Source organism: Echiichthys vipera (assembly GCF_963691815.1).
Source record: "Echiichthys vipera genome assembly, chromosome: 23".
NCBI classification, from domain to species: domain Eukaryota; kingdom Metazoa; phylum Chordata; class Actinopteri; order Perciformes; family Trachinidae; genus Echiichthys; species Echiichthys vipera.
In genome coordinates, this window is record NC_139848.1 from 12,470,025 (window position 1) to 12,486,318 (window position 16,294).

At 44.1% G+C, this 16,294-nt stretch overlaps 1 protein-coding gene across 1 annotated transcript in view; it reads left to right on the plus strand.

Annotated features, from left to right (window-relative positions):
* The first annotated feature begins 1,623 nt into the window (after positions 1 to 1,623).
* LOC310964863 (bone morphogenetic protein receptor type-2-like) overlaps positions 1,624 to 16,294 on the plus strand; it is a 35,607-nt gene continuing 20,936 nt past the window's right edge. Inside the window, exons 1-3 of the mRNA XM_083938158.1 lie at positions 1,624 to 2,508; positions 15,439 to 15,624; positions 15,970 to 16,149. Coding sequence (XP_083794284.1) covers positions 2,430 to 2,508; positions 15,439 to 15,624; positions 15,970 to 16,149 — 445 coding nt within the window. The 5' untranslated portion in view covers positions 1,624 to 2,429. The remainder of the gene's footprint in view (positions 2,509 to 15,438; positions 15,625 to 15,969; positions 16,150 to 16,294) is intronic.

Here is a 16,294-nt window from a genome sequence, read left to right on the forward strand (position 1 = left end):
CCCAATAAATAAATCATGAGTGATTATAAAGAATCGACCTCGTTTAAGAGCCCTCCGCGCCCCTGTAGTAAGCAAGCGCCTTTAGTCTTCTTCTGAGAGTTTTTATTTGTTCTCTTACCATCAACACTGACGTCCTGACAGCCTCGGAGACGCTTTGCCTCAGCTCAGCGGCGGTGCCCGGTTTGTTGAGCCCCCGGGTAAACTTCCTCGCCTCAGGTGGAGCGCAAGAAGCCATAGTACAACCCGCCAGGTAGTGGAGAAGAGCAGGCTGTGACGGCTGCTCCAAGCGGCGGTGCGAAACCTCCTGCGCACCAGGCTATCCAACGTGCGTAAAATGCACTGGGTTGCTGTTTTATCCTGCCATTACGGTTCTCCTAAACTTTGACATTTGGCTCTGTCGTACAGTAAAAAACAGTAGTCCGGGATGACTTCCCTTGTCTACCGCATTCGGAGAGCAACATCCAAAGCTTGTCTCGCTGTGTCCCGTCAGTGAAGGTCCCAAGCGCAAAGTGGCACGCCCCCCCACCCCTCCTCGGCGTAATGATGCCCAGTGGGCGAGCAGTTTAAAGTAACTCATCCATAATATTTCAGGCGATAGTAGAGACGAAAAAGTGCCACTGACTGCAGTATTTCTTTATAGTGTGACTGACTCAGAGACACACTCAGCTTAGTGTCCAACTGGTCTAGCACTTTATGATATTTTCTATATTCAGTAATCATATCACTGCAATATTCTCATACAAGATAACATTAAGCAATGTTAAAGGCCTCAGGGAAATAGATGGTGACAAATGCCCTAATGCGCATAGTATTTGAGCCGTACTTAATGCTTTTTTGAGGTTATATAACTGAAATCCGTACACTGTTCTGCCGAAGGCACGAACTGACATTGCCACCTGCTGGAATAACTGTAGTTTGAACCATACAGTCTGTGCTTTGGGCTTTAAACTCTCTGTAAAGTTATTTGACCACACAGAGGCAGTAAAGTAACACTAATAGTTGAATAACTATCGATGCCTTTAATAGTAATCGGAAATAGGAACTTTAAGCAGGGCACCGAGTGAAACATTGAAATAAGGGGGTATAATGATAACAACAAAAACAACAACAATACTACTACCACTATTACTACTACTACTACTACTACTACTACTACTACTTCTAATAATAATAATAATAATAATAATAATAATAATGATGATAGTAATAATGCGTAAGTATTATTGGGCATTTGCCACGTTTTTACAAATAATTAACAATTAATTCTTTCTTTATAATATCACAAATAAGCACTCCTATTTAAGCGGCGTTCCCCTGCATGAATTGCACAGGTTGCATTCCGGGTTGCTGTTTTATAATGCATGCACGCTGCGCTCATCTTTCCAGTGTTTACAGCAAATGCAAATTAAAAAGGGAGAATTGCACCGAGAGCCTGAATGCAGCATATGTTTCCAGAGTGTTATTTTCACAGTCTGCGGCACAGCGGCGCTGCAACACCCCTCCTCCTCCCCCTGACTGTGTAGGACTGTCCTCCACCCCCAACACCAACCCACAGCAACCTGATACCGGAGACGAGCGGTCCAGACAAGCCTGCAAACGAGGCGTTCCCAGCCGCCCTGCCTGTCTGTCTGTCTGCCCAGCGGAGCTCCAACCCCCGTCATTGCCAAACGCTGCCGACTGCCTCGGAGAAGATCAGACCGAGAGATATACAATCCCTCAACCCGTCGTCTACCGGAACGAGAGTAATTATCTCCGTCTATCGCAAACCAGAAAAGCTCGCCGTCAACTTGTGAAATATTTTCCCCCCACAACGGAGATCGAGAAATGAGACGGGACGCGGAGAACTAACTAGCTAGCTACAGGCTAGCATCGGTTAGCGTCGATAGCAGTCAGTTTGCAACCTAAACCGAGCTAATTGGCTAACGTTTATATGCCATTTTTTTGCCCGTTGTGTCGAAAGGGTAGACTATTTTTTGAAAGCACACTCCTGAAAATGGTTTGTGCTAACAGGAATTAGTTGTATGTCGTTATTTTAGCGATATTTACCTTCTTTGCCTTAGTTTTCTAGTACCAGACAGTCGTCCTAAGCAGCTAGCATGTTAGCTGGCAGATATGGACGTTGTTGGCTGGCTAGTTGTCGGAGGCAGATCCGCCAAACAAGTTAGCTGCTTGGTGTATCTGTCCAGTCCGTGTGGGAACCGATAGCAACTTTTTTCTTTTTTTTATCGGCAGTGAATGTTAGTTATCAAATCCCGTCAACACATCAGCGCCTCATTCCCCCATAATTTCTCAAATGTGAGCTGTTTAAGTTAGTGAGCCGAGGGGACGAAAACAAAGTGGCGTCTGCTAAATAAGAGTACCAGAAGAAGAAGTACACCAGGACTTGGAAGGAGCCCCCAACTACGAGACCAGAGTCGGCGGACACTGCCATGGCTGTGGGTCGAATCACGATGAAATCACTCGCTAAATTTGGCTTTTGCCTGGCGATTCTCCTCACTTCTGTGGCTGGTAAGTGGCTTAATAGTGAATTGATTTTTTCCAAGAGACAAATGTGCTTGCTTTATGAATATTTGATGCTTTCATATTGGTTACTGCTGTCTGTATTTGGTGCACACAGTCGTTTTTGGTGCAGCCTCTATCCAAAATATATATATTTCTGAGTGGGGCAGCTCTATTGTTGGTGGTTTTTTTTTGTGTGTGAATGCAATACAGACAGTCTCCCCTATCAATATCAGACATCATTTTTATTAAATCACCCCATCCTCCTTTTGTGTCTGTGTGCCTTGCAGGTATCCATCTGTGTGTCGGTCTGTCCCTTAACTATCCTTTCCATGTTGCTGTCTGTCTGGCTCATTTCTGTAGTGATCTGTGTAGCTCATCTCATTTTAGTCAAGTAAACCTTGATAGATAGCTCCTCTTGAACAGAGCAGAAAGTGTACCCGGGCTTCTTTTTAATCATTCTGTGTGCAAAGGCCTGGAAAAACACTGCCAAACATACCGCAGTCCTTGTCTGCCAAGTTGTGCCCCTGTTTAAGACTTTGGGCTGAAGCCAGGCTTCTGTGAGACCTTGAGCATGATAAGATAGTAGCTCGGCTGCTCAGAGATGGAGGAACAGTGCATGCAAGAGGGAGGAAGGGAGGGAGGCAGGGGGGGTGGAATGTGTGGGAAGACAGGAAAGGTATTTTACAAGATGGGTAATTTAGGAGATGGAAGTTCAACATGGTGCTTAGGCTTTGGCAGTGTGTTTGAAAAGAGGTGGTCTTGTAGCTCGATCTGCTAATCCGGTGTTACAGCCCAGGACGTGGGCGTGAATGTGTGTATAAACCGCTGCTTAATAGTGTATTATGAGTGTGTGTGTGTTATTGTCGAGGCTCCTCCATCCATTCACAGACAGGGCATTATCAGAAGCCCAGAATAATAACTGCCGTAGAGGGAAATATGTGAGTGTGGAGCCTAATTTGAATACAGTGTGACTGTGTTCATTACTCAAAGCTGGTAGTGCAGAGAGACCATGCCCCTATTTGCATTTACATTTGCATTTAACAGTCAAGTGGTAGGTGGAGTATTTTTTTTAATTGCTGCTTCGATAAACCGACAAGCGACGGCTTTAATTGCAAACGTGCACTGTCCAGGCAGTATTTCTGGCATCCACTAATTATAAACTTCAATGATTGTGGATAAAAAATGTGCTGTTTTAACTTGAATTAAGTGAAGTCAGTAGATGAGTGAGGTAAAGAAGCCGGGGCGATTCAGAGGAGAGAGCAGGACATGAAGACACAAGTTGTCATGTCAACAGGCCAGCACAAAGATCTCCCGTCATCGCAAAACATTATCACCTTGATGAGCTCACCTTTTATTAGACATGGCATGCAAATTAGAATTCCCCATTGAGCGGTGTAATGACTACACTGACTGACTGGCTGAGGATTGACATATTCACTCAATAATCAGTACAAGGACGATTAATGGATACTCATACGCATGCGTGCCATGTAAATGGCAGATCAAGTCAAATTGTTACACCGTTCAAAATTAATTATGGCAGACTTTGATGGCATAATGACTGCAGAGAGACAGGAGGTACATGAATGTAAAGCAGGGCTATCAAAGTGGCCATTTATGATACTTGTGATGATGGACAGTTACTCATCTCTCTGACCCATTACCTTTTTCCTAGCTCCCTCTTTTAGCTCCAACATTACTTCCTCCCTTCATCTCCTTTTCCCATCTAAGTTATTATCACCCCTGTTAATTTCTTTTTCAAATTGTTATTCATTTTTGTCCTACCTGCCATGTTTTTAACCTGCTCGCAGCTGAGCTTGTATCGTCCTTCCGCTCCCTGTCCCCTGTGACTAATTGGTGTGTGTGTGGGTGGGTGTATGCATGCCTGCTGCTCCAAAATCTGGAGTAGAAACCGTTCCAAACAAGGCACAAGTCCGCAGACAACACCTGCGGTGCGACCACTAGTGTTCTTAAGTAGCATCATTAGATCGGGTAAGACAGACGTAAGCCCAAACTCTTATCACGTAAAGTTCAACTTGTAGCACATGCATGCTCATAATGTATGCCACAACCCTCATTCAGGCACATTGTCTCAGGTAAGCTGGAGGTTTGGGGTCCAAAGAGGATTAGAGCACAAGTATAAGACCACAGCATGAAAAAAAAGACTGCTCATTTGCTCCGCTTGTCCAAACTCTGAAGCTGTGTCTCGTGGGCCGCATACTGTGGCGTTGACAGGCCCACTGTTCCCCAACCAGGCCGCTTCCCTCCAACCTCTCAAGGCCGGGGGGGGGGGGGGGACTCTTGAAGCTGTCAGCTCTGTGGTCACATCAGCATCTCAACAGAAAGTGAAGTTGCTGGCGCAAGATTAGAGACTCGCGCTGAATGGCTGCAATTCTGTTTTACCGCACAAGCTAGCTCTGATCAGAGCCTATCCAATTTGTAAGCCATGGTACAGACTGCTTTCAGCCCTGGCATTTAATCTGAGATTTTAATGCCAAGGTTTGTTGGAGAAGACTGTGATGAGAATGAATCAGAATTGCTTAAATGTCAGGTACAATACATGCTCAGAAAAATTGCCTTGGAGCTATTGATGAGCTGAAAACTAGGAAAGGAAGAGCTGTAACAGCAGAGAGAGTGCGAGAAATCTCCTTTGTGTTTTATAGAATGCAAATAACAACAAATCTGATCCTTTTGCGTATCAAGATGGAGCCATTTGAAGTCTGATGATTGTCTCTGTATTGATTTGCATCCTTTTTGTTTTTTAAACCTTCCATCATAAGTCAGAAAATGGTAGGAGTGCAATCTTAAATGGGTGGTGGACTTTCTCAATTGGTTGTTGGGTCTATAAAGCGTCAGAAAATAGTGGAACATGTCCTTTGCTATTTACTAAAGACCAAGCTGGTAGGACTGAGTACATATCACGATACAGAAGCTACGAAACATATCACAATACATGTTGGTTTTGGGGCGGCAGTAGCTCAGTCCAACGGTGACTTGGCTGGGAAACGTAGGGTCGCTGGTTCAAGTCCCTGTGTGGACCATGAATGGAGCGTGGACTGGTGGCTGGAGAGGTGTCAGTTCATCTCCTGGGCACTGCCGAGGTGCTGTTGAGCAAGGCACCGAACCCCCAACTGTTCGGGGCGCTGGTCACTGGCAGCCCCCTCGCTCTAACATCTCTCCTTAATTGCATGTATAGGTCCTGTTTGTGCATGTGTGTATTTAGGGCCTGTGCGTGTAACATGTATAATAATAAGAGTGAAAAAATTTAATTTCCCCGTGCGGGATAAATAAAGTAATTCTTCTTCTTCTTGAATAATGATAATGGCTTTGGGTCAGGTATCGCCACTGATTTCCCGATTCGATTCAATTTCGGTTTACATGGTCCCCGTTTGAATTCAATTTCATTCTATATTGATGAGATTAGCGATAGTTAAATTACAAAAACGACTTTAGAACTAATGCGCCTTTTAAACAAAACTCAAACTTTTCTAACTATGAACATTCAGTGCTGTACAAGGAACCCTCTAACCTGGTGCATCATTAAAACATTCATGTTTATATTAAGAACTGATCCCAAATCGGTTACATTAATATACTTTTTATTTAACATGACCACACTGCAGCAGTTAACACATTTAAAGGGCAACTCTACAGCCAGTGAGTATTAAGAGATATTTTGGTTCAAAGTGTCGCCCAACTTTGGGGTGTTATTTAACCCGGTTCCTGAACAGCTAGCATGTCACAGCTGGCACTAATTGGTTACTTAAGTCTTTTATTGACCCTACAAGTTTGTGGCTTGAGATATCTTGTTTTCTCTGACTTAACGGACCAAAACCAAGCAGCAACCTCCGGTGCTGAAAAATGAAACCAATGTGGAAGCGCCAAAAACCTTAGTTACTTCAATGGCCACTCGAGGCGGCCTTCAAAACTGAGTCGGTCCCCATAGACCTCCATGTTCAAACTTTACAGAAGAAATAAACATGTTGACTGCCTGGTAAAAAGAAAACGCTGCCGTCTCTATAGCTAATTTCCTCTGTCATGACAACTGTACGGGAACTGTTTAAGGGAAAGAAGCAGGTAAAAGTAGCTCGTAAAATGGTAAAACCAGTTGTAAACTGCAAGGCAACCAGGGTGGCAAAGCAAAAATAGTGGTAACGTAATGATATGATGACCCAACATTTCGGCTTCAGAATTCACACAACTTAGAGCGGAAAATAGGGGAGTAGTTGCAGACGCCGGAGGATATAAAAGCACTGCGCATCCACTTGGATTCTTTAATATTTTGCACTCAGTCCACCTCATTATTTCATGAGAAGAGATGACAGTGACTCCGGCTAGAAACAGACCAATGAACGCTGGAACGGAGGGGTGTGTGAGTGTGTGGAGGGAGGCCATTTGGTCTCTAATACAGCTAGGCTTGTACTCTGCTCAGAACTCAAACTAAGGTACTAAGAGACACAGGCATTGATTTTTGTCCATCTAATAGAGGTAAGAGCAAAGCGAGAGATACAATAGAACACTGTTGAGTCGACCTTCTGGTTTGGCAAAGAGGAGAAATTAGTGGATGTTTTGGAAAACAAAAGGTGCAGCCTTGAGATGGTAACTCAGAGTGACAGCCTATGATTAACACGAAGCGTTCTCCTTGACCAGCACAGACAATAAGTCTAGAGCCCACAAAAAAATGTTGCTCAGAGTATGGATGTGCTGTTTTGTTTAGGTTTTTTTAATTTTATTTAATGATAGAAGCTGTTAAAAGAAGGGAACACGTCGCAATTGCAAGGGTTTAAGGTCTTGTTTTTTATTATCTAGGTAGCTGGGACGCCATATCTGAGGTTATTGCTCTGTCCTTTTAGTTGTCTTTTGTGTACTGTGTACATCTTAAGCCTAATGTGTTTCAATCCACATCAGCAAATAGTAGTTTCAGAACAATATGCAGTGACTAAATCGCAGTATTGGTGAAAGGTATCAGACTAATTGTGCACTCACAGCATTCCTCTCAAAAGCATCATGGAAATAAATAGAGTTTTAAACAAAAATAGCCAAATTATTCTACAATTACAATGATCATTATTTGCAGCCCAACCTCAAACCTAGTCATTTCTGTACTACGATGTCTTGTTACTTGTCAATCAGCACACACCGTGAACTAATAGCAATAAGATAATATTGGCCAATCTATTGGTCAAGCTCTTAAGGTTCAGCTAATCATTACTTTTTTATTATTGGCTTACTATTATGTAAAGCCCAATATAATGTCATCATTCATTTACATTATGATAACTGCTATTATTACTACTATTCATATCATTCTAGTATATCCACTGTCACCATCATTCTATTATTATCATTAACGTTGTTGTTGTTGCGGTTGATGTGCGTCTGTGGGGGAATTGTGTGGTCTCTGTATATCATAAATAAATCAGTGTGGTCTAGATCTACTCTGTGATGTGGCACAAAAAAACAATAATAATTAGAATTTAATTTAATCGCTTGTTTTGGCCGATGGGCGCTCCAGAATCTTAGAAGAAAATTCAGTTTACTATTACGAAAAGCAGATAATCATCACAATTCAGAAACTGTAACTGGCACACGTTGGACATTTTTAGCTTGAAAAATGAATTAAAAGATTAGCAAAAATAGTCATCAAATAATTTCTTTCTCTCAGTCAACTAATCAATAATTTGACAAATTGTTTCAGATAGGTCTTAAGCACCTGTTAGCTCTCCCAGAATGTGTGAAACCCCATTATACCAGACAGACAGTCACAGGCTGTGCTATTTGTCAACGAATATGTAGCACATCAAAGCTTTAGCGGCTTCTCATTTATTCAACAAGGAAAAGATGTTGTTCTAAACAGACTCAATTCAGACGTAGCCTGCAACCAAACTTTTGCTTGCTCATAAATAATCTGGGATTATGCCCCCCGTGGTGTGATGGTAAACACCACCTCAGTCACTCTGTCATCTGTGTTTTGCATCACATATTCGAGAAAGTTAAGGTATAGAGGGCGGGAGGGAGGGAGGGAGATCAGGGGGGGGGGGGGGGGGGTGAATATTTTCGTATAAATGCATCGTGGTCAATAATGAAGGCCTCTAAGCTTTGAGGGTAGTATAAACCCCAAGGATTAGCATAACTGTACCAGACCCAGACAGACACAGACTGAGTGGTGGTGTTTTGTGGCGGGGGGCGGGCAGTCCCGAGGCAACAGATGGGACAGATTAAAGCCCACGCAGCCCCCACCCCACACACACACACACACACACATCTTTAACTCAACAGGGAGACTTGGAAAAATTGGGGGTGTCAGCAAATACCCGCTGAAACCCATCCATCCTACCTCAGCAACAAGCATGCACCCAAACAGCAGCAGCAGGTACGATTAGTGCTGATACACGCCTCCGATGGCTGTCGGCCTGCAGCCGCTTGAGCTTTCGCGACGATGAAAACGCAGAGCACGTGGACACGCATGGCGCCGCTATGCATTTTAAAACAACAGCGACAAGGATGGCTTAAATGCATTTAAATGTGTTTGTCAGAAGCACGGAAATCAGCATTCTACATGGCAGCATAATGCCAGTTCTCCCCGTCAACACCCGAGAAAGAGAGCGCCGCTCGTTATACCCCTGAGGACAGTGCACGCACGTCTGCAGAGGAAATGGTGTGCGCACAGGTGCATCGAGCACGTCTCTGCCTTAAGTCAAGAAAGCTTCCTCAGCTTTTCTTTTTTTCCCTCTGCCTCTCCTGTGTTTCCGCCTCTAATCTCGGATGTGAACTCGGAACCAGTTGTGGCGAGAAAACAGCTGACGCATCAGTGAACTTGGTGACTTTTAATCAAGTCCGAGACTACCGCGTCTTGCATCTTTCCAACGGGCCTTGGCAAAAGGAAGGAGAGAGCCAGATTAGATCGCTGTTGTTTTTTAACAGCGAGGCTGAGGGGAAGAGGGTAGTCCTGGAGGGGGGGTGACGGCGGGAGGGTGCACCGAAGGCCAATTGGGGGAGGAGGACTTAGAGGGGGGAGAGAGATTAGCAAATAACTGGGCCATGGGTAAACACTCCGCAGTGCCTGCCATCATCCAATGAACAGGCTTGGAGCAGAAAACTACTCCGAAGCCTTTTGATATGACTACCCTTTCTCTCCCTCTCTTTTCTCATCTGCCTCGCTCCACTGGCCTTGCCTGCATACTCTGACCCACAATCCAATACTGCAGTGGAAGCCAAGATCGCACAGCAAGCTCCACAGAGCAGAACCAGAGACAGGGGCCGCCACAGCCAATCGAGAGATAAAACACAGAGATTGGCATCCAACCTGAAATGCTCCTAAAAAAAAAAAAAGAATTCAGTCGAAGAACCAACCACAGTCGAGCAGAGTGATAGACAAACCAATGAAATCTGACTACAGGAGTGCTCCCATGGATCAGACTGCTAATGAGCAAAGCCTGGTTGGGGCTGCCTGGGTTTCAGCTCCATCCCATGCTGCCTTTGCTTCTCTGTTCACGTTGTTTTGTGTATTGAGCTACCGAATCCGATAAATATATTTAGGAGGATTTGTTCACGAGGAAATGGGAAGTGACGATGCAGTCTGCGCTCTCCATTTACGGTGTGCGTGCTTGTTCTGTGTAGCTGCGCCCACGCGATGAAACGATTGTCTTTTATCGTCACTGTACGCTGGGCTCTAGACTGCTAACAAAATGCTACAATTTTCTTGTGTGTGCGCAAGTTAAAATTTTACGTGGTCGTTATGGTCAGGATGGTCCCGTTCAGACATGTTTCTTGAATCTGTCCCGATTGGAAAGCTCTAAGTACAGGTGTGAATGCACTCAGGACGCATTGAGATCAGATCACTCAGGGCCCGTCCACACGGAGAGGCGTTTTTCTGTAAACGCACAGCTTTAATATGGTTTTTGTAGACCATCCACAGCAGCCGGCGTTATCGGAGCCTGAAAACGGTATCTTTTGAAACCGGACCACCAGAAACAGTCGACATATATCTCTCTAGGATGGATGAGGGTTTGGGAAGTCTCCAGATTTGGCGAGAAACTCTCCGGTGTTTGTATTCTCCACAGCGTCTCCCCGTCTCTTCTTCTCCGTTGTTGGTGTATTCCTGTGGCAGTTACAGCACCACACCCAGGCCAAATCAGGAAACGTTGGGGCTTCATCAGCACTAAACAGGACTCCTATACAGTTGAAACATGAAACGGTGAAATAAAGCAATGAGCTGAATATGGACACTTTTAAAAACCTGCACAGATCATCTCAGGTAGACAGGATTATTTATATGTTGTAAGATGTCACTGACATTCCAAACATATTACGTTTGTGAGAGGGTTTGAACATCTGGCTGTAGATGTTTTGAATGTTTTTTGATATTTTTTGTTTGAAGTCTGCATTTTTTTATGCCTCTTGAAAAGGCGATTTTTAATTCAATGAGTCTTTACTCCTTATTTGCTCTTAGTGACATTGTTGTCAGCATTCGACTACCTTAACTGTTACAGTAAGAATTATGGCTAATGAGCCAATGATTTTCAAAACAAATGGATTAAAAAATGTCATATCGTGCTGATAGTTTCCCTTGTGAAAATGAAGTGCAAAAATCAATCACACTTGCTGTGAATGGAGACCCAAAACCAATTTCTAGAGTAACCTCTGGGCCCAATAGCTCTTGTAGACCAAGCATCATTAAAGGGTTTTTCATTTCATAGCCTTAAATTGTAAAACTATTAATAATTCATGTCAGAATGCAGTATCTACCCAGGTTTTGGAGAAAGACAGTAGATAAGCTGCTCCATGGATTTTTGTTCTCCAATCCAGATGTACAAGGTCAGGCTGTTTGTCTAAGTGTCTATGGGTGTCACCCGCTCTGCACTTCCCTCAATTGTTCCTTTATGTCCTCACCTTTTTACCAGAGTTCCTCCGCTACAACTCTTGTCCTCGCTCCCACAGCCCTCTCCCTTCATTTCTGGGTAATAAGAAAGAAAGTGTATTTGAGGCAGAAAAGATCATTGTTGAGACTGTCAGTGTGCTTTTTACACATTGCTTTATAGCAGTCACGTTTGAAACGGTACAAGAGATTGAGGCATTTTCACACCTATGGTTTGAATGGGTCGAATCAGTTGAGGAGTCACAAAGCTTTGAGCGTTTTGCCCTTTACGTCTTGGATCAGTTTCTTTTCACACAGAGGAAAATCTAAGTAAATACAGGAAAAAGATTCAGAGATTCAAAGATTCTGGGACTGGTGCATATTCCGTGAAAGAAACATTGTCTTGCAATATAACGTGGAGCGACGGCAGCGTTGGCATTTGCTCACAATCCTGGTAATTATGTGGGCAATATATCAGGCAAAACTATGCCAGCTCAATGCCGAATACACGGCCAAGAAACGTCTTGAAAATACTATACCTCGTCCATTTTGCAAAGAGAGTGTGCTTTATTAATTCTGGCTAGCTGCTCCTACTTTGCAAGCGTCCAGTTTGTGTGCTCTGCCGAATCCCACGATGCAAAGCACACCTTGCTACAGAGGCCGTTGAGTTAAGACTTGGTCCAATCAAGGTTGGAGTTCAGTTGGGACTGGACTGGTACTTCCTTTCAAGGGTCTTGGTGTGCTTGCTTTGGTCTGCACCCGAGTCCAATTACTCTGTTCACACCTGCCAAATGTATATATTCCAGATATCTAGTAGGCTAAATATCTGGAGCTGTAGGGGGCGCCAAGAGCCAATAAGAGTGCAAGACATGGACTGAGGGGAAATCAGGGGGACCCTGCTGCCCCGGGGACAACAAGGGGCAGTAAACCAACACTCAAAGGTGCCTTATGCATTGGTATAAAACGCATCTGGCTTTCAACTGTAAAGCCCATCTGCAGCGATCTATCAGAGCAAGTGTTCCAGTTTTGTTTGAATTTACGACAATCATGTGTTCCCCTTCCAAGTGGAGCCACCCAGCGCATTAACATGTAATGCCAAAGGGTCTTGGCAAAACAGCTGTAGACATACGGGTTGCAGCTAGTAGTGTATGTGTGACCAGCATGGCTGACAATGCGGATGTAGCCGGCTGCTAAGGCTTGTAGCATTGTAAAGCAGTCTTTTTTTAAATTATCTCAGGGTTCGCTAATGGCGCTCCGTTTTTGTAGGTACTGTCATCATGCTACTGCAGAGGTTTGGTGTTGTTTTGAGCAATACTAGTGGTTAAAAAAGACGTTATGGATGGTTCAGTGCTCTGCCCCGAGCTACTCAGTGTTAGCCACGTCTGGCTGCTTGCAACTCTCTGGGATTTCCCTGTTAATAGGTGATCACCCTAACATCCTGTCTCATTGGCTTATTTGATGTATATATTTATGTATTATATATTTATTTGGGTTCATTTCTCGCCTGAGTTACATTTTAGGGTTGCTTTGGCGGAGGGATCTCTTGAATTGTCATTCGATGCACTCTTAAGAGATCTTGGGCCATCCCAGTTAGTTTCTATATGATTAAAACATTTTGAAGTATCGGCACGACACATGCAATCAGTTGACCCTTTATACAGTGAACTTATAATGCTGAAGTAGCTCGATCAAACTTGATTATATTGTCTGCACTCGTCTGTTAAGATGTCTTCCAGTGGCAAGGACAGCTAAAAATATACTTTGTTGTCGGTAATAGAAAATGGAGAGAGCACACATCTGCTGCAGATAAGCCACCATCTCCTTCAAATTATTCAGCAAATATTATGCTAAAATACAGGTTGAAACTACAGTTTTCGGGATAAAAATAAATATTTAGATTTCATAAAGGCAATAAATATAAGGAGCGTTCACAGGTGCAGTTTTTTTAAATGTATCATCAGTCGTCAGCCTCCAATAGTTCAGAGCTGGTCTTAGGTCTCGCCTGTAGTTTAATTACGATAGAGCTGATGTTCATCTTGCCAAAAATCATGGTTTACTGGGAAAAGTAATTTTTTTTTATCTTCCAAAGAGCTAGAGTTGACTCTGGGCTGAATTGGATGAACCCAGCTCTAGGAGACGACTGCTTTTCTTTTTTCCTTCGCAGGGTATTTATTTGACATTTCATGCTGGGTGTAGGTTAAATGTTTTTTAGTTTGATCCGATGTGAGCATACAGTATGACATAACGTGTATGATGTGTTGCTTGTACCATTTGGTGGTTTTTATAACCCAGAGCATGTTAATGTGTCATAAATGCATGCAAACGGAGAATCGTCTGCACCGTTGGGTGTCTAACCTCGGCTGTGTCATTGCCAGCTTGTTAAAATTCAGTTTTCTCATCAAAACGAAGGTTCCTCTACATACTTAACCCTTAGTTTGAGCTCCTTTCCCACTCTGCATGTAAACAGAGTGCTTCCCCCTGTAGGCAAAGCCAGTCCCACAGAACAGTAGGCAGTAAAGACTTGCAGGTTGAGGGCAGCCGAGGCCCCTCTGTAGGCCAAGGTTGATAGTTTTATCTGTGGATGGGAGCAGAGGAGGAGAGCTGGCGCGTTGCCCGGCAGAGCTACCACTCCATCGCGTCACCCTCTGCCCACACAGGCTAGCTTGACCTTGGGCAGGGCACAGTCACCCTCCTCCCCTCCATGACAGACCCCCCCTTCCCCGGATGGAGGAAAGGGAGGAGCTGGGAGTAAGGGAAATAAACTGGCACATCATGTTTCCCTTATCTGAAATTACCCAAAATGCAGGCTACGCACACAAACACACACTCTGATATTGGCTCAAACTACTTCTCCCTGGCATCGTTGACGTTCCCCCTGACATTCACTGCAAATCCACAAGCCAACTGTCCGTTTCACAACCGCACACGTTTTCTTTTCACCAGAAACACACTTCTGAAATTCTTCTATATTTTTCTTTAAACTTAACAGAAAACAAACCATGCCCACGAGCTGTACACCAGTTTAATTTATTTTGTACAAGGTGGGAGCTTTGTTGCGTCTGTCTTTTTTTGACGTTTCTTTTTCATTGCACTGCTTTTTTTCTTGCGGTTTTTGTTTATATTTTTAATAAGATCCATGTGGTTGTGTTATGCCCTTCAGGCTGGAGTTGGAATTGGTATTTCTATTGATCTCTGCCCGCAGAGACTGCTGCCTCTCACAAGCCAATAGCTATTTTTTCAGCTGTGGATTCTTTTTGTGTAGACAGACACAAAGTGTGTGTGTGTGTGTGTGTGTGTGTGTGTGTGTGTGTGTGTGTGTGTGTGTGTGTGTGTGTGTGTGTGTGTGTGTGTGTGTGTGTGTGTGTGTGTGTGTGTGTGTGTGTGTGTGTGTGTGTGTGTGTGTGTGTGTGTGTGTGTGTGTGTGTGTGTGTGTGTGTGTGTGTGTGTGTGTGTGTGTGTGTGTGTGTGTGTGTGTGTGTGTGTGTGTGTGTGTGTGTGTGTGTGTGTGTGTGTGTGTGTGTGTGTGTGTGTGTGTGTGTGTGTGTGTGTGTGTGTGTGTGTGTGTGTGTGTGTGTGTGTGTGTCGTTCTCAAAATATCAAACAGCCTTTATTGGGATAGAAGATTTTGCCTCGAAAATCTAGCCCTACATAAAATATCCCAAAGTTTATAAATGTCCTTCTTATTTGTTTTTCATCTGTTTCTTTGTCAGTTGAATCTATTTGCACATTTGTTTGTGATGGTTCTGACTTTAACAGCAATATTTGAACATCCCTAAAGCAACACATATTTAAAAAAAATACTTATTTTGCCGTTGGCATTTCAGTTTGCTGTCCCTATTTTATGTTAAAATGTTGTTGTCACTGGTGCCAATAATTTAATGCCAATTTCTCAAAATGATACTGCAACTGTTACTGCCAAGCCCTGAAAATGTGCATATTAAAGTGATGTTATGTCAGTGGAATGAGACAACAATCGATGATGAGATACGATGAGATGGCATAAATAAATAAATCCGTCTCAACCGCTTTTGCTCGATATTTCATTTGACTCAACTCCAGCTTCTCTGTCCTCTTCACAGCAGCGCAGGGCGAGGAGAGGGAGTGTGCCTTCACCGACCAGCAGCCGCAATTGGAGGTGGAGCGAGTGGCGGGGGGAGAAGGCCGGGTCTCCCCAGAGAACACAACCATCCGGTGCGCCAAAGGCAGCCACTGCTTTGGCCTGTGGGAGAAAAGTCTCCCGGGTGAAGTGCGACTGGTCAAACAAGGTAGTACCCGAGAGACACTGTCTGCCTGTACAAATGATACAAATGTAGCAAATATCTTCTTGATAAACACTAGAATTTTATCTCTGAAATGCTTAGTCCACCTTTTAAAGTGGATATTGTTTAAGCCACTGCTGTTAGGGGTCAAATGGGCCCATTCGTGCTTTTCTCGGGGGTCACTTCTCCATCCAAGGGGGCAAATTGTGAAAACCTGTTGAGCTATAAAATGCTGGTAAATTGCAAGTAGACATAACTCGTTTTCATTACTCTACAGTGACTTGATTATTGTTGGAATCATTCCTGTTTATTATCAGCTAGCCTTAGTAACTGTCACCCCCCCTCCGTCAGGTTGCTGGACTCACTTGGGTGACCAACAGGGCTGCCGTGAGGACCGCTGCGTGGTGACCAACCTCCCTCCGCAGAACCAGAACGGGACATACCACTTCTGCTGCTGCGGCAGCGACATGTGCAACGTCAACTTCACCGAGGACTTCCAACCAGCCAGCCCCACCACGGCACAGCCCATCTGTAAGGACATACGTGTACACTGAAAGTCATAATTTGTAAAATCTGAGATCCCTCGTTCCTCGCGGCCTCTTTGACAGAAAGATGTATACGCAAACAAGCCTGTTCTTTCAGAGCCCTCCATCTCGCCACGTTTGCGGTGATAAAT